This window comes from Phasianus colchicus, chromosome 2, assembly GCF_987193195.1.
Source record: "Phasianus colchicus chromosome 2, bPhaCol1.hap1.1, whole genome shotgun sequence".
Taxonomy (NCBI): Eukaryota; Metazoa; Chordata; class Aves; order Galliformes; family Phasianidae; genus Phasianus; species Phasianus colchicus.
This window is the reverse complement of record NC_143437.1, coordinates 107,235,829-107,259,426: the sequence shown is the minus strand read 5'-3', so window position 1 is coordinate 107,259,426 and position 23,598 is coordinate 107,235,829. Positions and strand designations below refer to the sequence as shown.

The 23,598-nt window shown below is 45.9% G+C and overlaps 1 protein-coding gene across 4 annotated transcripts in view; it reads right to left on the bottom strand.

The window, feature by feature from the left end:
- Nucleotides 1–23,598, bottom strand: part of BLK (BLK proto-oncogene, Src family tyrosine kinase) — a 41,170-nt gene that overhangs the window by 11,174 nt on the left and 6,398 nt on the right. For 3 of the 4 annotated variants that reach the window (XM_090136606.1, XM_090136607.1, XM_031603808.2), the window contains 4 exons: nt 9,541–9,646; nt 8,050–8,098; nt 1,130–1,223; nt 99–197 (listed from right to left, as the gene is read on the bottom strand). In XM_090136606.1, coding sequence (XP_089992732.1) covers nt 99–197; nt 1,130–1,223; nt 8,050–8,098; nt 9,541–9,645 — 347 coding nt within the window. In that variant the 5' untranslated portion in view covers nt 9,646. Of the gene's footprint in view, nt 1–98; nt 198–1,129; nt 1,224–8,049; nt 8,099–9,540; nt 9,647–15,915; nt 16,341–23,598 lie in introns of those variants that run through there. The other variant, XM_031603810.2, reaches the window with a different exon arrangement.

Genomic DNA, 23,598 nt, shown 5'->3' with positions numbered 1-23,598 from the left:
GCCTACATCTGGGCTAAAGCGACAGCTGGTGTCAGGATGCTGTTTTGGGAAGGAAAGCCCTGCATCAACCTTCACCCCTCACCAGCTTATGCACTTACTTTTCCTGTTCCAGGCTGTCTACTAGTGCAACGAAGTTGCTGGGGATATAGCCTTTCTTCCCAGTTCGGAGGGATTTGGCCAGCCACCAGTCCCCCTCGCTGCAAAGCAAGAAGAAGAAGTGTCAGTGCCCAGAGGAGGTTTCACAAATGGGTAAGGATTAGAGGACAACTCGGTTTATGGGGTTCTGAGTGCTCTTTAGGGGAGATGTTACTCTACGAGGTCCCTCTCATTCTCTTAGGGTCACCACTTGGCTGAAGGTTGCTGAGAAAAACAGTGTGTGTGGCTTCTCGAGGTGACAGCTTCTTTCCATTGATGCAGAGGAAGCATAGACCCAAACCTCTGCTGTGCACCAAAAGGGAGACGTGGGACATCCAGGTCACCATCACTTAATTTTATCGCTTGCACAGGGACATGGGGACTCCTCCATTCTACTCCTACCTTTATCTACCAGCCATCAGCATTGCTGTCCTACTCAAGCACCAGCCATGACAAAAAGCCATGCCCTTCCAGTGGGACCACTGGTCCCATGCTCCATGCGTCCATTTTGTCCCTTCTGGAGGCCACCTCATGGGATAGCCAAGGACAGAGCAGCCCTCCAATGGCTAAATGGGACCAAAACTCACTCCTGCCCTTTTATGGGTTGGGTAGATGAACAGCTGGCTTCTTCTCTCGTGAGTTTTAAAAGAAGATGAAATGAAATCATTCATCTCCCTGGCTCAACTCTGTCCTTTCCTCTGACTACGCCCAACCCACATCCTTTGCAAAAGCACGATCAGCACAAAATATGCAGTGGGCTACTTTAGTGGTGTTACTCATGCAACTTCTGTACCCATGTGAACTGGCAGGGGAGAAGGTCCCAGCAGCAGCCAGGCAAGGACACAACCTGACCCCAAAGTGCTTGTAACCCCAGGAAAGCAGGATAGTGTCACCTTCCACATCTCCAAAGCTCTGGTGGGCAGCAAATTCATGTCTGATCCCAAAGTCCCCACCTCTACCAGCCTGGTTGTGTTTGTCTTTAAGCATCCCTTACTTGGAGAGGATCTGAAGTTTCTCCCCCTTGACCAGCTCCAGATCACGGTCACTTGAAGCAGCAAAGTCATACAGTGCAATCACAATGATGTCATCTGCAAGAAAAAGCAGCATATTGAATTCAGCTCTTTACTGGGGGGTGATACACACTCAGTGGTGCAGCGGGGCACTTCTCTCCTTTCCCCCATGATCCCAAAGCCAAGATTTCCCCCAGCCCATCTTTCCTGCCAGCCTCAACCTCTGCTCAGAGCTAACTCTATTTTACCCGTGTTTCCTGTGCTTTGCTTTTTAAAACACTCCAGATCCCCACATACACAAAACCCAGCGTGTCAACAAGGAAAAAGTGTTTATGTGGAATAAGAAAAGTCATAAATAATCCGCCAGTGCTTGGCCTCGGTTTTATATGACAGTAAATTAAATCTGCTGTGGCAACATCGCCCAGGGATCTTGACTCAAAAAGAGGAGGTTTTCTTGTCTAGGGAAGATACAGAGACATCTCAGTTCCTGCTAGCAGAGCCCACTGCAAGGGTCTGATTCTCCTTCCAAATGCTCTCAGCACAGCCCATATCTCTGTCCCTTTTACGTGCCATTTCTTGCAGATGTGTCACCACATGTAAGTCATGCTGCTGTCTCCAGCACCCAGCTGCTCACTTTGGCTCAGCTACAATTCCCGTGAGGGCAGTGGTTGCTTCAGCATTTCCTCTCTCCAGACCCCAAAACCAATGCTCTGTGTCTCCCATTTCTCTTCCAACCCACTTGGGCCAAGGCTGTGAGCAGGACTGAGTCCCCATCCCCTACTCTGACACCCTTCTTTAACTACATCCGTGTTGGTCAGGCACTTCTTTTGGCCAAATGAATTTCTGCACTCTGTTGCACACAAGCTGTACTGTGCATGGCACTGCATGTGTGCATGGGCTGGGGGATCTCTATATGGGAGAGGAGCTACTACATGTGCATCCCAGGTCGTGCTGGTGCTGCTTTTGGAGAGGTTGTGTGACCTTTAATGTGCGCTTGCAGCTGCTGAAGCAGAAACGAGCAGCTATTTTGGGGCAGAGCAAAACCTATGAAGGTGATCGGCATAAATGCACAAACACAATCACTGAACCAAAACGTGGTAGAAAAACAAACAAAAAAAAAAAAAAAAAAAGAAAGGGTAAGGAAAAGGGAAGAGAAAAGGGAGAGAGAAAAGGGTAAGGAATAAGCAAAATAACAACAACAACAAAAAAGAGGGATAAAAACATTGAAAAGGAAAGAAAAAAAGAAAAAGAAGAGGAAAAAGAAGAGAAAGAAAAAAGAAGAGAAAAAGGAAAAAGAAGAGGAAAAAGAAGAGAAAGAAAAAAGAAGAGAAAAAGGAAAAAGAAGAGGAAAAAGAAGAGAAAGAAAAAAGAAGAAGAAAAAGAAGAAGAAGAAGAAGAAGAAAAACAAGAAAAAGAAAAAGAAGAAAAAGAAGAAGGAAAAGAAGAAAAAGAAGAGGAAGAAGAAGAAGGAGAAGGAGAAGGAGAAGGAGAAGAAGAAGAAGAAGAAGAAGAAGAAGAAAAAGAAAAAGAAGAAGAAGAAAAGGAAAAAGAAGAAGAAGAAAAAGAAGAAAAAGAAGAAAAAGAAGAAAAAGAAGAAAAAGAAAAAGAAAGACAAAAGAAGAGGAAAAAGATGAAAAATAAAAGGAAAAAGAAGAGGAAAAAGACAATGAAAAATAAAAGGAAAAAGAAGAGGAAAAAAGATGAGAAATAAAAGGAAAAAGGAAAGGAAAAATAAAAGGAAAAGGAAAAGGAAAAAAAAAAAAACAGAAAAAGAAGAGGAAAAAGAAATGAGGAAGAAAAAGAAAAAGGAGAAAAAGAAGAGGAAAAAGAGCAAAACAAAACAGAGACGCTTTGCTGTGGAATGCTTTTAGCTTGTAGGCAGCGCTACCAAATGCACCAAGAGCCAAGGACAGGCTATACATAGTGTTTTTCAAAACAGACTGTCAAGCCACTGTCTCCATGTGACCTTTTCAAATAATGCCACCAGCAAGAGAGCCAGACTGGCCCTTTGTCATCAGCAGATAAGACGTCTCTGGGGCAGCTCGGGCGCTGGACCCGCTGGCGACTGGCGGGCAATGAGGGATGTGGAGGGTCAGCGTGGGAGGGGAGGGAGGAGGGAAATGCAGCTTTGCAAACCAAAGCTGTGAGCAGTTGCAAGGAGGAACTTGGAGGTGCAGGAGAAGTTTCAGCAGAGCTGTGCTCTTTCCTACACGAGGGGAAAAGCGTGGCTGGTCGCAAGGCTTTGAAGTCTTAAAATAGCTTGCAGGGCTGGGAGCTTCCCTTTGAGGGATCTCAGAGCATTTGGCATTAGCAGTGCATCCATCCACTTGCTGCCTCTGCAGGTGTTATCTCAGCTTCTCCAACATGAGAGGTGCCGGGCATGTGCCTGCTGCAAGGTGGCTGGCCAAAGTGCCCTCCGTGTGCACCGTCCCACTCCTCTTGTGAGTGAAATCATGCAGTAGTTCTGCTTTTCCTTCGAAAAGTAGAAGTAAATGTCAAGTATCGAGTGACTGCATGTTCGAATAATTTTAAAAAAAAAGGAAGAAAAGAAAGAAAAAATGTAGTTTTCATCTTTAAGCAACTAAGGGAAGTACAAATAAACAAAACCAGAAGTAAACAACCAAAAAAGAAAAACCAACCAACCCAAACGAGAGAAATCGAGAAAGAAAGGGAATACATTTTGCGAGGACGAGAAAAAGGGTTTGCACGGTGAAAAAATAATGCGACTCCCTCTTATCCCCTTTTCAACGTTCTCAGCATGTCGAGAAACATTGCACGCCGAAGCGAGCCAGAAGAAAAGCGCTCTCTCGGGCCGAGCCAGCAGGACTTGCCGTCTCATGATGAAAGCAGCTCCTTCCCTCTCTGAGTCTGTCACCCTGCTGAGAAACAGCGCCGATAATGCTTTCTTGGCCCATTTGACTGAGTTAGGTCATGAAGCCGTCGGGGCTGCTGGGAGTGACTGCTTTGCAGATAGTGCTAGCAGCACAAGGGCTTTGATTGCGAGCCAAACGCGTCTTGGCTCAGAGCTGCTGTCAGGAAAGTGAGATACCAGCTCAGTTTGCGTAGGCTGAGTGCCAGTTTGATGGCTTAATGGAAATGATTCAACCAGGCTTCCCACCGTTGCCCCGTCATGAATGGAAGGTGTTTGCAAGCATCCCATGGTGGTGGAGCCATGCTATGGTTGTGCCAGTGTCTTACAGAGGATGGTGAATTGGTTTAGAGCTGGCAGTAGGGTTAAAGACAGTTGTGAGGTGTTGGAACAGGTTGCCCAGAGAGGTGGTGGGTGACCTCGGGTTGGAGACAGCCAGGGTCAGGCTGGATGGGCTGCGAGCACTGTTGGGCTGTGGGTGTCCCCATTCAGTGCAGGGAGTGGGACAGATGGCCTTCAAGAGTCCCTTCCAACTCAAACAATTCCATGATTCTGTGACACTACGTTGGCTCAACCAAGAGATATGCTGTTAAAATTGGGTCCTGTTTCCCAGCCCAGCAAGACATGGGCTGGTTCACCAAGGTCTGCTTGGAAAGTGTGCCTTCAGAACGTAAGCTTGCAGTGAAGGAATGTTTTCTGCCAGATACGTTTCTGCCTTCTGCATCCATGCACCATTTTGACTCAGTGAATGTTTTTGCAGGCAATTTCTGCTTTCCTCATAAAATCATATCAGATTGTAACTTGTAACTTTTTTTATTAGGAAACTGGAACATTCACTCTCATCTTCCTTCCCTCTCTTACTTTTGATTGAGAATGATATTTCTGTGTAAGAGCTCCTCATTTCTCTCCAAGAAATAAGCCTTTTCAGTAGAAGCAATTCCTCTTTTTTTTCCAATTATAGCCACATTCCTGGCAGCATCCTTGTCAAACTCAAACCCATCTTCAGGGAACAATAAGAATGACCAAGAACTTGGATGCTAATTTTGCAGTATTTCAAAGGACTTCAATTTCCAGAGCACACTCAGCTCTCAGCACCTTCTGAAAGTCAGACCTGCTCATGCTCTGGTTAGTGAAAAACAAGCCCCGAGCTTGAAGAAGTTGCAGTTCCTCAACTGGAAGAAACATACTTGTGGAGAAGCTGATTCTTTGTGCACTCTTAGGTTATAATGATGATTGATGAGAAGCATCCAAAACAATCAGTTGTTTCCATCAGTAGTGCTTACACTCAGATGTGAGCAGCTGAAAGGGCAAGGGTGGGTGTTATTCTCCCTATCTGCTACATCTTATCTATCTAATGCAAGCTAAGAGCAGCAGCTCTAGCAATGGAGCTGGTGTGCTTGGACCTGGTCTATGATGTGCTGAGGGTTTTGGAAGTGCAGAATTAAAGGTACGTCTTGACTTCATAGAGTGGAGGGAGGATCCAACACCGACCTTAGAGGCATTGTGAGTGATTAGAGATCTGTGCTAAAATGAATGAGAGGCTCAGATGATGGAATAACCCACAGTAAGTGAAGAGTGGGTTCACAGTGCTATCACAGCTGAACTCAGAGTTATGTACTTCTTGTCTATCTTCATGCTACTTCCATTAAGACAAGAAATGACAGGAGGAATTAGGACTTGTTAGCAAAAAATAAATAATTTCTAAGATGGCAGTGTGAAATCTTGAAGTTGTGAAACAAGATGCACAACAACAAGAGCAGAAGGAGAAAAAAAGTCTTAATGAAAGGAAAGGGAAAGAGAAAGGGAAGGGGGAAACAAGGAAAAATGGGGAAAAGGGGAGGGGAGGGGAGGGGAGGGGAGGGGAGGGGAGGGGAGGGGAGGGGAGGGGAGGGGAGGGGAGGGGAGGGGAGGGGAGGGGAGGGAAGGGAAGGGAAGGGAAGGGAAGGGAAGGGAAGGGAAGGGAAGGGAAGGGAAGGGAAGGGAAGGGAAGGGAAGGGAAGGGAAGGGAAGGGAAGGGAAGGGAAGGGAAGGGAAGGGAAGGGAAGGGAAGGGAAGGGAAGGGAAGGGAAGGGAAGGGAAGGGAAGGGAAGGGAAGGGAAGGGAAGGGAAGGGAAGGGAAGGGAAGGGAAGGGAAGGGAAGGGAAGGGAAGGGAAGGGAAGGGAAGGGAAGGGAAGGGAAGGGAAGGGAAGGGAAGGGAAGGGAAGGGAAGGGAAGGGAAGGGAAGGGAAGGGAAGGGAAGTTGTTTCTCAATTAATATTACTTCTCAAGCATCCATAGTCAACACTTTCACCTTGAAATGCTCTCACAGGATGTAATTCAGATCTTCTGTTTTTGTTATATGATTGAATTGTCTGGAAATTATGTTTTGTTTATCAGTTCACTTGAATCATTCTTTGTCACCAGAATATTTCAACTGTCTCACATGGTTCCTATCAGCTCATGTTGCTATGCAGGATAGAGGCAGACATAGCATCAATTCTGGAAACTTAGGCACCGATAGAGAAAAAAAAGAAGTTCCTGAATTGTCATTGAGAGTATTCCTCCAAAACTGGAACCATACCCAACAAGCCACAATATTTTTGACATCTGCAAATGTCTATCATGGTACTTAACACATTTTTTTTTTTTGCATCTTTCCACTTCTGCCTTCTGGCACGAAGCAGAAGTAAAAGATGTCTCTGAAGACTACTTCTGTCGTGCTTCTAGACAGAGCAAAAAACTTTGCTAAAACAATAAGCACGAAAAAACAGTGATGTCTGCTCAGATGTGGGGTTAGAAGAGCATGACCATTTGGAAATGTGCCATGATAACAATTTCTCCAAAAGAAATACGGTTTCTGGAAAACAAATACTTCCACAGAAATGCACTCAGATTCCCATGGATGGAGAGCTACATATCCCACCACATGCATCAGCACAGGTGTAGGGCTGAATAACACCAAACCACATCATACCAGAACATTTTCATGCTCCCATTCTGACATTCCTCTGGCCACCTCAAAGCAGAGGCATCCAAAAGGACAAGGGGGAATGGTTTTAAACTGAGACAGAGGAGGTTTAGGTTAGATCTTAGGTGGAAGTTTTTCAGCCAGAGGGTGGTGAGGCACTGGAACAGGTTGCCCAAGGAGGTTGTGGATGCCCCATCCCTGCAGGCATTCAAGGCCAGGCTGGATGTGGCTCTGGGCAGCCTGGTCTGCTGGTTGGCGACCCTGCACATAGCAGGGGGTTGGAACTGGATGAGCAGTGTGGGCCTTTGCAACCCAGGCCATTCTATGATAAGACCGTGAAGGCCAGGTCTGCTGTTACACTGATCATATCCATCATCCCTCTTTTTCCTTTCCTCAGCCCTATCTCCCCTTCCCCTTCTGCTCTTCAAAATGTTGTGATTTGCCAAACGCTTCTGTCCAAGCTTTCTCTATATTTTTGCCGCCTTCTTATCATCTCTCTTGGTCTGTAATCTGCAAAATCTCTTTGACACAAATAACTACAAGCTGCTGTTGGAGGCTGGGCAGAGGTAGCAGAGGGCTTCCTGCTGAAAGGCAATCATCGTCAAAATGCCATCTGCAATCTGCTGATAATTGCAGAGGTGGTGGAAGCCAACAACTGGGCTCTGAGCAGGGGCTCTGAGCATCCTTATTTTGTGCTTTTCTTTCTTCTCATTCTCTTTGTAGTCTCTCTCTGCTATTTCCTCTGAAATGTTCAGCCAGCTGGATATTGCATCCACAGGTTCTTATGCTGCAGACAGATGGATTTCATGCAGTTGGTGCCTCGGATCTCACTTTGCTCAGCCAGGGAAGGAGTGCATTTCTCTCTTAATTTCTTCGATGAGTAGGAGAAACTGGCCGCTATCAGCATGTAGTGATTTGAACTCTTTCAAAATGAACCAATAAGCTCCCTTCCTGGCAACACTAAAATTACAAAAACCGCATGGTTGTAACATCACAGCTCATTCTCAAGACCTGCTGATGGAAGACCACCACTTTGCAAAGCCCCACAGGAAGGCGAAGGAAACAGCAATTGAGCTCAGCATCTTACCTTGTGCAGAGGCTTGGTTTAGATGAGAGAGGCTGATAAATTGTCTGCCCTTTGATTGAAACAGAACAAGAAAAGAAGACATAATTACTTTGCCATGTTTGCAGAAGGACCTGCTTTCAGCTTCAGAGATGAGTGGGAGCCCACTGCAGCCAGCCAACAGTCCCCACACCTGGATCCCTATGTGTCGTGATGGTTTTAGTATGTTTTGCTGTGAGGTATTCCTAGATGGATTGACTGTTAGCTTGCATAAACCTTGACTGCCTTGTAAATAAAAATGTAACTTCCTAGCCACTCATTCAGACCCTGCTCTGTCTAGCTCTGATGCCCTGTCTTGGATCAATGGAGGATGAGACGTGAATGGCCCCACTGAGAAACCACTGTTGCAGTATTATTTGAAGCAGAAAACCTGGGATGCTCTTTGCTGTGATTGTCCCAAGGCTTGTGAAATATTTTTTTGCTTGGGGATATGTTTTAAAAAGAGGCAGTGACTCTCTAGTAAACTAAGACCCACTGAAAAGAGCTTTTGAGTGCTGCCAGGGATATTTACACATTTGCCAAAGGAGTGGACTACTGGTAAAGAATTAAAAAACATGCATTGCTTTCAATCCATGCTACTCTTTGACTTCCTGCTTAGCAGCAGTGCGGGGAGGAAGGGAGGGCTGCTCACTCCTAGGTTATGCCTCCCTCCTCTGAGAGCTTGAGACCTGAGATGGTTTTCACATACTATTTGCACCCAGAGTTTCTCTTGTGCTGGCATCTGGCTGCACTGCTGACAAGGGCAGGAAGAGAGAAAACATCTTCATGTTGTCCTCACCGTGAGAGGCGGCTAGATTAAGTGATATCCTGGGCTTATATGCGGAGTTTATTATTTTAGGGCACCAAAATCTGAACCCAATAGCTGACTGATCCGTGCTCATGCAAACATGGGCTGTTTGAGTTCACAGGGAGCTCAGCATTTCTGATTCTCGGCCCAACACAGATTAGCTGCAGACCCTCTTTATCAATTAAGCTCCTTGTCCTCCCTGATGGTAAAGCTTCCTTTGTGGTTTGCATGTGGCAGCTTTGAATCTTAGCTTGAATCTGACCCATCTTTGTGCTGTTTGCAAGTCAGCAACGTGAGCCTGGATTGCAGAGAGCTGAAGGCAGCAGTGTCCAAGTGATGCTCGGCACAACACAGTGCTTCAGAGCACCATCACTGCAAGCACACTCAGAAAATTGACATCCATAACACAAAGAGAAAATGGAATCCACTTTACGGAGAAAAAATCCAGAGCAAGAAGGTGATGATGGAACTGTTCACCCCATATTAAGAAGCTGATGGGGCATAAACATTTGTTTTCCTGCGCTTTGAACTTTTCCCAATTGGTTGACTAAATTTCAGACAATAGAAGTACTCCAGTTCCTACTGGCACACAGAGGTATTGCCTGCATCGCTCCAGACACTACCTGAGCTGCTGAGGACTTCATAAGGACACAAAGCTGGAGACTTACTTTGGGTGGGGCAGGAGGAGGAGGTCTACTCCTGTTTTTCGGATTGTTTCCTGATGTAAATTTCTCACTGGACATCAGCTGGTTTTTGCTCCCGATCAACCCCATCCTGGAAGAAAGACCAGAAAGTATTTTATAATTAAATACTTCTTGGGGAACAATGTAAGCAGTGAGAGACAAAGCAGCCTTCTCACTCATGAAGAAGAAAGTGAAGAAGACATGAATGAGGGGCAATGGGACAGTGGATGGATGAATCTAAAACCACACCATCAATCCTACCTATAAAGTGTGGGCTTAGAGCTTGATTCAGTTGGCCATGTGCAGTGCCCCAGTACTATCTGAGATGCTCTAATGTCTCACAAGGTGTGGGTCTCCTGCACATCATGAATTATGTTTTCCATATAGATAGATGTGGGTTAGAGAATACACGTCCCAGGTGCCTGGAGAAGTGCTAGACACAGGTTAATAAATCTCTTTCCATGAGCTATCTTCTGGTCCACTCTAGGTCTTTCCATACTTGTGCTTGAGGCCTGGTTTAATTTGCAGCCCTGAAATGTAATTTCATCTCTGATCAATAATCCCAGCATAATACTGGGTGTAGGTAGGCAAAATAGCCAAACCACAGCAATCTTAGTCTTCTCAGCTCCCTAAACATGTAGGGAGCAGTTGAGGCTAGCATTTTTGAAAAGCTATTGGCAAAAGCATATAAAGTATCTACATCACTAGATAATCAAATTTTGCCCTGGTCCCTGCTTTGAAAAAAAAAAAAAAAGACATTGAAATATATGGTCGAAACATCAAGGAAAAGACAACAACAACAACAACAACAAATCAAACCCAAACTTCAAATCTTTGTAGCTGGTCAAAGACGCATTGAATTCTGTTTTTGCCAAAATACCTCAAGGTCTGCAACAAATACAAAGGACTAAAGATCCAGGGAACAACGTTAATAATCATCTCCCCCAAATATGAGTCTGATGCTGCATCATGATAGTTAAAATCCAACAGGTGCATTCTAAAAAATTTCCAGCAAATCAGACTCGTGGGAAAAAAATTATTCAAGTAAAAGTGACATTTTGTTTTCCAGTATGGTTCTTATGTTTCAAAATCTGGGACCTTTGGAATGAGAAAGTTTCCAGCAGAGCCATCTCAGTATTTTAAGGTGACCAAGAAAAGTCCTCAGTCCTCGAGAGAGAAGGAGATGGTGGCCCCAAAAAGAAAACCATGGGCTTCAAGAGAGGTGGAGAAGGTGAAGACCCCAAGGAGGAGGAGATCACAAGCTCTGAGATGATGATCTCAAGATGAGCAGAAGATGAGGAGCCTCAAGAGCAGAGAAGTTGGAATACCCCAACTTCTTTTTTGAACTGCCTTCTCCCTTCTGCTAAAATGAAGAAAATGGGTAGACCCACATGTGTCATTTTCCCCAAACAAAAGCTTTACAGCATCCATACATCTCTGGGCTTTTCTCAGACCTGAGCCTTCAGGTGGTCCATGCAGCTATAGACAAACTCAGCATCCCTCTGGGCAGAGACTCAGTGCAGGTTGTCTTTGCCTTAGATACATACCTATAGTCTTTGTACATGTTGTCTAAATACCCATCACAGGATCTTTGATGTACTTTGCTCCTAAATGGGAGATGCTGGCATGACAATTGCTACCATTTCTATGGAGTTAGGGTATAGGAGAAATAACAGAAGTCTGCTGTATTTCAACCATCAGTCATGGGATTGTTTTATGAAAGGACCAACAAACAATATGCAGGATGAGGAATGCACGTTTAGGGGTCTTGAGTCACTCTCAGGGATGGCACTGGTGGAACAGTGTCATGGGAGGGCATGGAGAGGTGTCAGCTACAGCAAGTGCCATCAGATGACGAAGAGCTTTGTGGCCATCCCATCTCTACTGATGATCCCTGCTGTGTCCAGGGGATCATCCTGGTGACAGCTGGGTGTCATAGAATGGCTTGGATTGGAAGGGACCTGGAGGATCATCAAGTTCCAACCCCAATGCTGCAGATAGGGCTGTATCCCACCACGGAGCTTTCTCCCCACATACATACAAGTGTCAAGGACATAGCTGTGCAAAGCCACACCGAGAAGCAAACAACTCGTCCCATCTCAGGCGGGAAACAGAACTGGTGAGAAATCTCCGGTAAAGGTCATCCGCTCCCACCCACATCTTTTCCTGCACTGCACACAGAGATTTGCACAGCTCCGGGTAATCATAACCCCTACAAAACCCAACGTTCACCCTCCCAAGGCCTTCGGTATCCAATGAGACCACGCTTCATGCCAGAAGATCCCAGATAAACGGATAGATAATGCTGCAGACAATCAGTGACCAAAACAGAACGCTGCTTGTCATCCCCCAGCACACTGCTGGTGAAGTTTTCATTTTTTTTTTATTTCTTTCCCCCCCCCCCAAAAAAAAAGGTGGATATGAGGAAGACTATTCAAAGCATTTCTGCTTATGGTTAATTTCTTTTTAAATCTATATCACCCACAAAAAAAGAAAGATCGAGAAAAGTAACTAAAAGTAATTAATAGTTCTCCCGGCGTTTTATTTGTTCTTTTTTGTTGTTGTTTTGTTTGGTTGTTTTGTTAGTTCGTTTTTCCCTAGGGGAAAAGAGCATTGAAGAGAAAATAGTAAGTCAGAAAAACATGAAAACTTCCTCTCATGAATTTTCACCCATTTAAAAATGTCTGTTTATGGGGCTGTGAGCTACCAGGGAGGTGTCCCTGGCTGTAGCAAGGGGTTGGAACTGGATGATCTTAAAGGTCCCTCCCAACCCAAATCATTCCGTGATTTTTAATAACTGAAAGTGAGGAAACCTTTCTTTCTGATAGTCCTTGAGTATAGATAAGAAAACTATTCATCGCATTGCTAATACTTAACTAAAATGCTCTTCTGCGTTCTTTCTTTTACTCATTTCCTCAAGTCTACTCAAGTTCAAAACCAAGAGAATTTATTTTAAGAACATCTCAGCAACCAGAGTTCAAAACTGAATAAAAGTATTTGATGCAATGCAAAATTTTCCCAGCTCGGTTGCTGGCAAATTTTGAGTAAAAATATTCCATACAGAAGTCTCCCCGAGAGAATGCAGCATCCATCTCTGAACAAATGCATGACACACATGCACATCACATATATGTTGGATGCCTCGATGGGGCAGAACATAATTTTATTGGTCGTTAGAGGGGACATTTTGGCTCAGAAGAGCAGGATGCAGGCATAGATGATCCTGCAACAATGGTCCAAAGGGGGTTTCTGAAGATCCCATCAGAGCTCAGCTCAAGCAAAGCTTCCACTGACAACTGGGTGACAGATTTGTGATGGAGAATCAGGGATGTGATTGAAGTTTCTACCAATGCCATCTTTGAAACGGTTTGGAGAACATGCCCTACTGAAACAAATCATCAAGCTGTGCCTGGAGCCCCATTAAGGAGTCCAGTAGAGGTGAACATAAGTCTTTGCTGATCACAGGGTTTAGAGATCTGCCTTATCACAATGCTGGGCCTTCTCAATGCTTTAGGGTGTCTAAAAAAACCCAAGATGGTGACAAAGTGGACCTGCTGGATACACACACCCTGTATTTGTTGCAGCAAGTGGGAGAATAGGATGGAAGTACCTGTTCAAAGCCAGGTGTGGCAAGACCTAATTTTCCCATCCTCGTTATGGTAAGCAATCCTGCATCACAGGCATGCTATCTCCTGCAGTTAGCTTCTTTCTGCTACCCAAACAAATGTTTCTTCTGATGTGAATGCAATAATGTCTTCTGCAATGGGGATGTGGATGACACAGATGAGCAGTCTTGGGATTGCATGGGCGTGCACGGGGAAACAACAAGACCGAATCTTGCAGAAAAGCAGAAGTCTCAACTCGTTATTTGCTTCACCCCCATGAAATTGTGCCATGGAAAAAGAACTTAAGGCCTGAGCAAACCAATAGTGTTTCACTGTGAGGGCAGCTCCAAAAACCCCCAAGAAATCTCAAAATGACCTCCTTTACATTCAGACTTTAGAGGGGGTCCAGCAAAGTGTTTTCGTAGTTGACCAAGATTAGATATTTCACTTCATTTTAAAATTTCAGAAAGTCTTTCTTAAGAAAATGCATTTTAAAGGAAATGGCATTAAAAAAAAATGTGAAACTATAAAGATGTATTCTAAAAATGAAGGGTCTTGACTGCTGAAGTTCTCTTTCTCCAACCAGAAAGGATGAATGAAATTGGCTCACTTTAGACACGACGATTTAGTTATGCCAGATTTGCAGTTGTATAAGTGAGGAGGAAAAAAAGATCAGTTGAAATTTTCCCCCCAGATCTAGGCATGTCCCAGATGCATTAAATACTCCCGAAGCTTTCTTCTATCTCAACAAAATAGTTCATTACATTTCCAAACTAGGCAACCTTGGATTGCTTTGCAAGGCACAGCACCAGAGAATTACAGAAGAGCTTGATTAGATCAGTTACTCAAATGGGAATGAAGAAGCCATCGCTACTGTGACTGCTTTCCAGTTTTGCTGGGGTTTGGTAAAGATGTTTTTAATGCTGTTTAAGTCTGCATGATTAGCGGGTCTGTTGCTAGGAGGTGGTTAGAAGTCAGAATTGAGCAACAATGTGCTGTGCTATAAACAGCACCAATCCCACAGAAGGGGTGTCTCAGAAAGAAGGCAATGCACACAGTATTGTGTCCCTAGCTAAAGTCATGATCACTCCTATGGCCAAAAGCTACTTCTCACATGGAGGGACCAGAGTGTGCATAGAGGAGTTAGAAAAGCAATGTAGAAAGTAGAGCTGGAAAGCACAGAGCAGTGAGCATCATGGCCTTCGTTGGAGAGTGAAGCAGATGGCTATGTTACACGTTGCATCTCTCACTGAAGACCTGGAAGGATCCTATTGGTAATGCTCAAACGTCATCCAGTTCAGGTTGGATATTAGGAAATATTTCTTTTCTGAATTAGTGGTTATGTGCTGGCACAGCTGCCCGGGGACGTGGTGGGGTCACTGTCCCTGGAGGTGCTCCATAACCACGGGGATGTGGCACTGAGAGACGTGGTCAGTGGGTATGATGGTGATAGGTCATACTTCGTGATCTCAGTGGTCTTTTCCAACCTTCATGATTCTGTGAATGCCTTTTGAAGATGCTTTCATCATGGCCTCAGCCCCAATGTTGTGATGGCTGGGTGGGGATGGATCTACAGGAGCTGAGAGCCTGCAGCATGGGGATGGGGACGCACTGGAGAGAGGAAGGAGGAGGACAGGGCCAGGAGAAGCACACACAACTCTTTGGGTGCTGGGAGTATCTCTGGGGCTTACCAAATATGAGCGATGTTACCACAAAGCTGCATCGCTGCATAACAATTTCTGTTGGCATTTCAATCCAAAGCTTGTTCATGGCTTATAGGCAAGTTGGAGCGTGGCAAAGGGAGATCCACTCCACAGGCCAGCTCTGACTGAGGTCTAAATCCTGTGAAAATGGGCACAGCCTGTGCTCTTTAGCCAAAACCTGCAAAGCTCTGTTTTGAAATCCTTTGTGGGCACATTCTGGTGATCTGCAGGGATGTGGAGTGAGCCTGGCCCAGACCAACCTAGCCTTCAGCCATGGGGACATGAGGAAGGGCTGTGCCCTCAGTGATGGGGGCATGAGGAGATGGATGGGGTGCCCCTCCACACCACTACATTTGGTCAGCCATATTTCTGCCCTGGGATAGGCCCCTCCTGTAAGCCCTCCTTCTGGAGTTCAGGTGAGCTCTCACCAGCAAGGGAAGCCTTTTCCATGTGAAATTGATTTTGCAGGATCCATCAGCCCCTTGAGTCAGGCCTTAGTAGGAAAAAAACCCTTCCCACCATGCTCAGATGAGGCCTCAGACCATAGGGAAAGATGTACATCTCCATGGGGAAGGATAGGATCTCCACAGGGAAAGAAGGAATCTATATAGGGAGAGATGTACATCTCTAGCCCCACTTCTGAACACTTCCAATTGCTTGGAAAGCCGGGTCAGAAACAGCTCCTGAGCTCAAGACCCTTCCCCTGCTGATCACAGCAGTGTCCAGCTCCTACCAGCCTCCCCCACACATACACTTTGATCTCTTCCACTGCAGGCCCTAGAGGACAGGGAGGATGGGAGCATCAAGGCACACACACCTGGCACACATTTCTCTCTTTCAGCTGCAAACCAAGGGAAAAGCCTCCTTGAAAACCATCCCTTGGGACCAGATTATAGCTGCTCCAATCTTCACTCTCTGTCCTATGGATCGAAGGGGAAGGAAACAGGGCAGGGAGATATCAAACGAAGAGGGAATGAAAGAGGAAGAAAGTAGAAGAAAGCCTCCCCCACCCTCAGGGAGATGCTCAGAGGGGTGGGATGAGCCCTACTTGCCTGTTTGCTATGAAGCTGCTCCTGGAGACACGACCTGAGGATGGGCGAAGCACTGGTCCAACCCATGACCGATGCTCCATGGGGCTGAGAGTCCTCAGAAAACTTCCCCGTTAGAGATCCCTGGCTCACACCACGTCCCCACCATCCACAGGACTGAAGGCTTTGAATGTGGCACCGCCAGGTTGCAGAAGCAGCCTGATTTTGTGATTGCGTTTAATGGACTTTCTTTTTTTAATCACGTCTCCGTGTCAGAACTGACTCCTTTCTTCCCTCAGAGGACTCCTTGCTCTATTTTAAATATTGGCATGATCCATCCAGGAGGGGGGGCAAGTTGCACTTCCCAGACAATCTGGCCAAAATAGCACTGAGGAAGGCGAGAAACTCAGAGAGAAGCCAGGCACAAAACCCATCAAAACCCACAGGCTACTAACAGCCGTCATTAAAATAAACTATGACGACTGTGAATGGGTTGTGTTTCCACTATGCAAACCACCAAGCTTTAGGAAACAGCTGAACAAACTGTTCACTTTGCAGTGATTAAATACAAAACGAAAAATAATAAAAAGACTTTTGCAGATGAAATGCATTTTGTTCCAGGGAGCCCCAACCCTCTATGAACCTACTCAACCATAGCATTGAAGGGGCAAGACTGTCTAATGACAAAGACCTGAACAGAGACTTGTGGGTGACTCTGAAGAAGTGACTTTCTCATTCTACCTCAGCACACTCAATAGGAAGGCTGCAATTTGTCTGTCTCAGGAGACGAATGTTGTATAAGGAGCAAAATTTGTTCCCACTGACTCCCGAGGCTTCCCATAGGGTGCCTACAGGGATTTTTTCTCCGGGGTATTTTCATTGTGTTTGTGGAGCAGACCTGCTGGGATGCTGTTTGTTGTCTTTAAGCTGTTGGAAGGACAGAGTCCCTCCCCCAAAAAAACACTGAGTGACCTCTGTGGGTTGTTTCATGCTGTGGTTTTGTAACATATGGGTCAGCAGGAGGGAAGGGACGCTGGGTCTCAGTGCTCTTGAGGTTGGAGAGACCTCATGCTTTGTTGTTCAGCCGCTCTCGCAGGGAAGACAAACGTAAGCCGACATCCGCTCAGTGCAGTGCACAGCCCCAAAGTCACCCACGTTCTGGTGGCGTTGTTGGCAGAGGAAAGGCTTTGTGGGGCAGCGCTGAGGTCAAAGCAAAGAACCCCAAATGGCCATAAGACCCAAGGACAGGACAGGGTTGGCTGAGGGCACTATGCTGTGCACGTGGAGATGTCAGTCCAGGATGCAGGTGCCCACTGCCCCAGCGCTGCTTGTGGGCATCACCTCTGCAAGTGCTCTGTGCTCCTGGCAAAAGGAGAAAATCCCATGGAGGGCTGCAAGACTGCAGGACCTTAGGCTGGGCCTTAAATAGGAATCTGTGGGTACTTTATCTTCTCTGGGGCCGTTCCATGCCCCTCAACCGATAGGTGGCAGAGGCCAAGGTCAACACGGGTTCTCCCTGCAGACAACCAGGGCGGACACCAACTCAACTGCCCCCAGCCAGGCGTGTGCAGAACCAGGCTAGCTGTTTGCATACCGAGGAGATACAGAAATGAGGAAGCCCTTGCAGATTTGTCAGACCTCTCCCTCACCAGCTTGCATTCTGCCGTCCCCGCTCTCTTCCAGCTAAGGGCAGAGGAGAGGATGCAGAGCCAGAGGGGGCCAGGTTGGGGCTGGGGAAGGGGATGGCAGTGTCAGGGCTAGCTGGAGCACTTTGAGCTTTTGGGAAGGGCTTTACCCTTTGGCAGAGAGCTCATCTGATGTACCTGACTGCTCTTTGCTAAGTGAGCTTCACTTCCTACTCCTACAAAAAAGGAAGTTGCTTTTTTAGAAGGCAGCTTGCCATCCACCACAGAGGTAGGAAGGAGAAGCTGCCATGAGGTGCAGCAAAGGCTTAGAAATAAGACTGCCAAGTCATTTTGGGAAACAGGGTGACCTGCTTCTGATCTGAGACACATTTCCAATTCTGGCAATGGGGAAACCCAACAGCCACAGCCAGGCTGCTGTGCAGACCCTTCCAGTCATGGACACATTTAAAGCAACTCAAAGAGAGAAATTTAAATAAGCAGAATAGGTAAATCTATTGCATTCCAAGGAGATTTTTTGCTTCTGAAGGTATCCTGGCTGTGACACTGGCTGTTACCTGCAGGTTAGTCCTTCAGCTATTGCTTCCAGGTGCAAATCTCATGGCCCTGAGATGAGATCCAGGGTCCTGGAGTCCACACAAGTGAATCCCTTCTGCAGTTTGCTTACTTAGAAGTGATGAAGCATCAGCCTAAAGGTGTCTTTTGAAAATAACTGGTAGGAAATCACTCAGAAAGCATACAAAAAGGGCACTAAAAAAAAGAAAATGTCTTGTATGCAGTCCCCAGGTCACTCCAGATGGATTCCACCTGCCCCAAATTTCTCTATCCTGAAAATGCAGGCTGTTATCTCACCCTCCCAAGTAGGGGGATGGCAGTTCAGCAGTCCCTAGATGTTCTCCAGGAGCAGTGTGCAGTTCCACAGCTGCTTGCTCTCTGCTGCCTTTTATAGTCCCCCAAAAGCCATGCGTGGATCCCAGAGATCCAGCCTATGAGCTAAATCATAGGTTCATAGAATCATGAAGGTTGGAAAAGATCATTAAGATCGCCAAGTCCAAGCCCAACCCACCCCCACCATGCCCACTGAGCATATCCTTCACCTCCATGGTTCTTGAACAGCTCCAGGGGCAGTGACTCCACCACCTCCATGGCTCTTAGGTGCCTGTAAGAAAGACCTACCACTCCACAGGGATAATTTAGCCTAATTTATCATCTGAACCTTCCAGTTTCCACTCCCCTGGCAGATTAAAAGCTAATTTAAGGCAACACAGTGCTTCTTGATGAGGATGCTGATAAACAACTCTCCATCCTCCATTTTCATAGGAACTGTAGGATAGGAACCAAGTTGAAAGGGACTCACAAGGATCACTGAGTATAACTCTTGGTTCCACACAGCACCACCCAAAATCCAAACCATATGTCTGAGATGCCCAAATGCTCCTTGAGCTCCAGCAGCTCAGGGCTGTGACCACTTACACTTTCTGACGTCTGAAGGCAGCACCTCCAGTGGTAAAATAGTAAAATCTTTCACCTTTCAAAATATGGTGGCTGCTGGCAAACTCCTTGTTAGGACTTTTCAGGGCTCTCCCTTGTTTAACCTGTTGAATAATCATGTGGGAACTGCATGGCTACCCCAAGGGACGGGGATGAAAGCACAGCAGTGGCTTTGGCAGAATCTGTTCTCCTTGCACCCAGGAGCCTGCCCATGTGGAACAAGCTCTCTTCCCCAGCCCTCCCTGCCAGGCTGCTCACATCATGCCTATTCTGGTTATTTGCGTCAGTTGAGACCCTGACTGACTGGTATTCTCCCTCTGGTGCTGGAAACAAATGAGAATTTCTGATGCGTGTTTGCTGCAGTCATGTCTCAAAGAGCTGCACACTTCTTCCTCTGCCTCTCAAATGCTGAAGGCCAAATACGTAAGAGATATCTGGGAAAAAACTCTGACATAAATGTCAAGTAAAAGCTTTTATATCAATTTCTCCTTTTGTTTAACATGGCCTCGGATCTCTCTCCATCCATCACGATGCCTTAATGTTTCCATCGATCTCATTTAACCTGTATTCAAAGCCCATTTATTGCCATAGAATGGCTCGGGTTGGAAGGGATCTCAAAGATCATCCAGCTCCAACCCCATTTTGAGCTGTGCTGCCCCTAATATTCTTGGTTTCAAGCCATTCACTGTGAGCAATTATTCACGTAAATACAGAAGCCATTGTGGCTCAGGTTCTGGATAGGACCAACCTGACCTGAGGTAGGTCCTACAACATCTTAGCTCCTCTGCCCACAGAAGGGTTTCCCTTTTCCCCACTCCCTCACTGAGAAGGGGGGTACCCTCTTATGGAAGCAACCTGTGAGATCTGATGGTCCTTCACCACTTGTCACCATTACCTGGGGAAGTACAGGGGTCTGAGAAAAGAGCAAGCTACGACCTTAAGTGCACTAGGATACATCATAGTGCAGGAAACGGGGACCCTGGTGATTTGGACAGTTAATTGCCTCATTTTCCTCTTGGCCATAAAGACCTTTATACAAATAACACCAGGAGTTTGTGCATCCAGCCTTTAACCTCCAAGATTTGCACATCCAACCTGAAGCGGCCCAGATGCCCCAGACAAACAAGTAATTTTTCACTCTTCTTCTCTCATCAGAGAAGCAAAGGGCTCATTTGTATTTCTGCTCTATCTCCTACGTGCCTGACATGCCAGATCCCGCGCGCTGCTTTTCGATCAGCAACAGATTTCTCTGTTCCCAGAGGAGCAGAATGTGTTCTATCAGATTCTGTCAAATCAGACAAACAATTTCATGAGTAAATACAAGTTTGCAGGGGGTAAACAGTAGAGAGTTTCAAAAAGTTTGCTTTCCTTCAGAAACGATATACGTTTTAAAGGGTTGTAGGTTCTAAAAAACCCGTTCAGCATGGGGTTGGAGATGATTTCCAGAGGGCCCTTCCAACCCCTATGATTCTGTGAAATATAGGACTGATGCCTAAACGGTCATCTAACCTGTCCAGTAGGCCTGTATCATTTCTGAGAGACTGCCTAACTTGTGCTCACAGGCTCTCACTGATGGAAATTCCCACTGCTCCCCAGGCAGTTTGTCCCAGCCCTCCATTTCTTACATCCTTAAGATGATTTCTTATTATCAGCACTAATTACCTTCATTGAAAGCTCCATCTGCTTATCCTGTCCATCACAGACGTGAAGTTTATTCCCTCCTTTTCTGCAGTGCCAACGACACACATCAAACAGCATCGCTTCTTGCAAAAATCCTACATTGTTCACCCTGTCTGCACCTTTGCTCAGCTGTGTGCCTCCGCTTTGGGCATTTTATAATTGGGTTTGGAATCTTGAATAGGCAAAACCACAATGTTTTCCAAGTTAAAACTGACCAACATTAACAAAAGCAAAATTACTCTGCAAAACCCCAGAAACATTGTTCTCCAGCCCGGTTGCAACATTTTCTTGGAAGTGATTATAATTACGAGTCCATTTTTTATTTCGACACGAGGAATTGCTGTCTTTTGGGCTTTGTTTTTTGGGGGGGGGATTTTTTTTGGCTGGCCGGTGGAAGGAATTCAAGTGGGCTTAGTGATATGGAAGAAGGCTGATCTCTGAGAAGCACAGGGCTTGTCCAATATAAAGCACTGGAGGTCTGCTTTATGCTCCCGCCGGGTAAGCTGCGCTTTAACATTTATTTTTAAGCAATAACCATGACCCTGAATATCCTGTTTCACGCAGGGATGTACTTTCTTTTGAGTTCCATGGTGACATTTGACGGTGTAGCTAATTCTTCCACAAGTAGCAGGACCCTGAGGCTGTAATCTCTTGCCAAGACCTCTGGAAAAGGAGAATTCCATCCATCTTTATCCCCTCCGCTACTTCTAATCTCTGCTGTTTGCCATCTGCTGTAACCCTAACACAAAAGCTGACTTGCACCATAGAAGATGAATAAGTGAATGGAAAACTCGGGGTTGCTGATGGCTCCAGCAGGATTTAGCCCCAGAGATCTTGCAAAACATTTGCCTGTGGTTGAACTCTCTGGGTCTGCGGGAAACTATTGACTGTAAGGGAGCTGATCCACACAGAGTCAATGCTTGGTTTCCTCCTGCATTTTGTCAAGCAGGAAGAGCACCAAGAAAACTCCCTTTTTAGCATAGAGAAAATGGAAAGAATGATAGGAAGAAAGGAAGAGAAATAATGATGAATTAACAGTGCTCCCCAATGCTCCTACTCTGCCCAGTGTTGTGCCGTGACTCCCATCTAACTCACAGGACCCGTTTCCAGATGGCATTGCTGGTGAACAACAGCCCCTTTCCAAAAGCCATGTCTGCACTAGAAGACAGCCTAATTAGCCCATTGGACTTTGAAGTGTCCACAGAAGTTCCATGGAGAGTTAAAGACTGAATGCATGGTTAAGAGGAGAATCACAAAGCAGAAATAAAAGAGCTTGTCTGTAAGAGATGCTCAAATTATTCCAAAGCGCACAAATGCTTCAATTTCTTTTAATGCCCAGTTTGAGATATCATGGGCTTATTTAACAGGGGCTGAGGAGCACAACTCCAGGGTAGAAGTGCAAGAAAGAACACCCGAGGTTCTCTTAAGTAAAATATAGGAAGTTGTTACATAAGCAGGAAAAAAAAGAAATTTTGGGGCACCTTGGCGAAATTTTACTTAAATATGTCTTGGGTTCTTTCTCCTCCATCAGAAAACTCAGCCTTCTGCCTTTTAGCTGCAATCAAGGTGCAGTGGCAGTCCTATCTTGGCAAAGCAAATCAAGAATAGGCCGAACAAATTTATTTTTACAGATTTTTGTGCATCAGCATAATGATAGTGCTGCAGAAGGGCTAGGAGAAAATACCTAGAAACCATGTGCAAGAAACCATGCGTTCTGCAGCCCTCAGACCTTCTGACAAAAGATTTAATTAAACCTTCATGTAATGACTGGTGGAGCATATTAATGAGGATGCCTTTGCTGGTCTGCAGCTGTTTTATTCTCCCCCTAATTTCTTGCTGCCTCCTCTCCTCCAGCACAGACCAGACCTGGAGCCATGTGTCAGTGCTATGTGCAGCACCTTCTCCTGGCTCTACCTTTATGAAGATTCATAGTCAATACAGTTTTGCATCATGCTTACAGGATAGGCAACAAGTGCCCCCATTTCACAGGGAGGGTAACTAAAGTGCCATAAGAAAGCTTTAACTTGCCAAACTGGCCATGAAGCCTTAAGCAAACGTCTGCAGAGCTCTGAGATGCAAACACCCCACATCAGTGCAGCTGCTTGTCCCTCATGGAGGTCTCACAGTAAGCACAGTGGTGTCTGAGGTATCCAACCAAGAGTGAAAGGTATGGAGGTTTGTGGAGGCTTTGCATGCATGGGAATGGGAAGTGACCAGGGCCTATAGTTCCTATAACTCCACTGGGGTACTCCAGATTGCCAGGAGCTTTGTCCACAACCAGCATTATTAAACTGCTGTTGGTTGTACAAGACTGACTGGAAGAGGTAGTGAAAGTACAGTTATTACCTGCAAAAAGACAAACAGCTTCAGCACAATCCAACCTATTCGTAGGGCACAACAAAGGAAAGATCCTCAGCCCCCTGCGACCTTCTTGGCAGAAGGGGAATTAAAGCCTCAGCCCTTCTCTGCACCATATGCAGCATCCAAGCACTCACTTCAGCAACCGTCACCAAGAACACAAGCATCAAAATTTTTTACTTCCCTTTGCCATTTTAAGGGCTTTCATCTACTTATAAGTTCTTGGTTTCTTTTTAGGAGAAAGAGATTGATCAGTGCCTGGGTCAGCTTCTGGCTTAGAGCATCACTCCCACCTCAGAGGGTGCCCCGATTCCAGATGCTACACATTATCAGTAGGGAAGGGAGAAATGCACAGCCAATTCCCTTTGACCATCCCACCACACATCCCTAAGGGCTCACTCACCACTTACGCATGGACGATAACCACAAACGGATCGCATTTTAGGTGCTGTAAGAGGATGCACCCAATGGAGAGGTGGGCAAAAAACGGGCAGCAGAACGAAGCAAAGGTTTTGGAAAATTATTTTCCACTTAC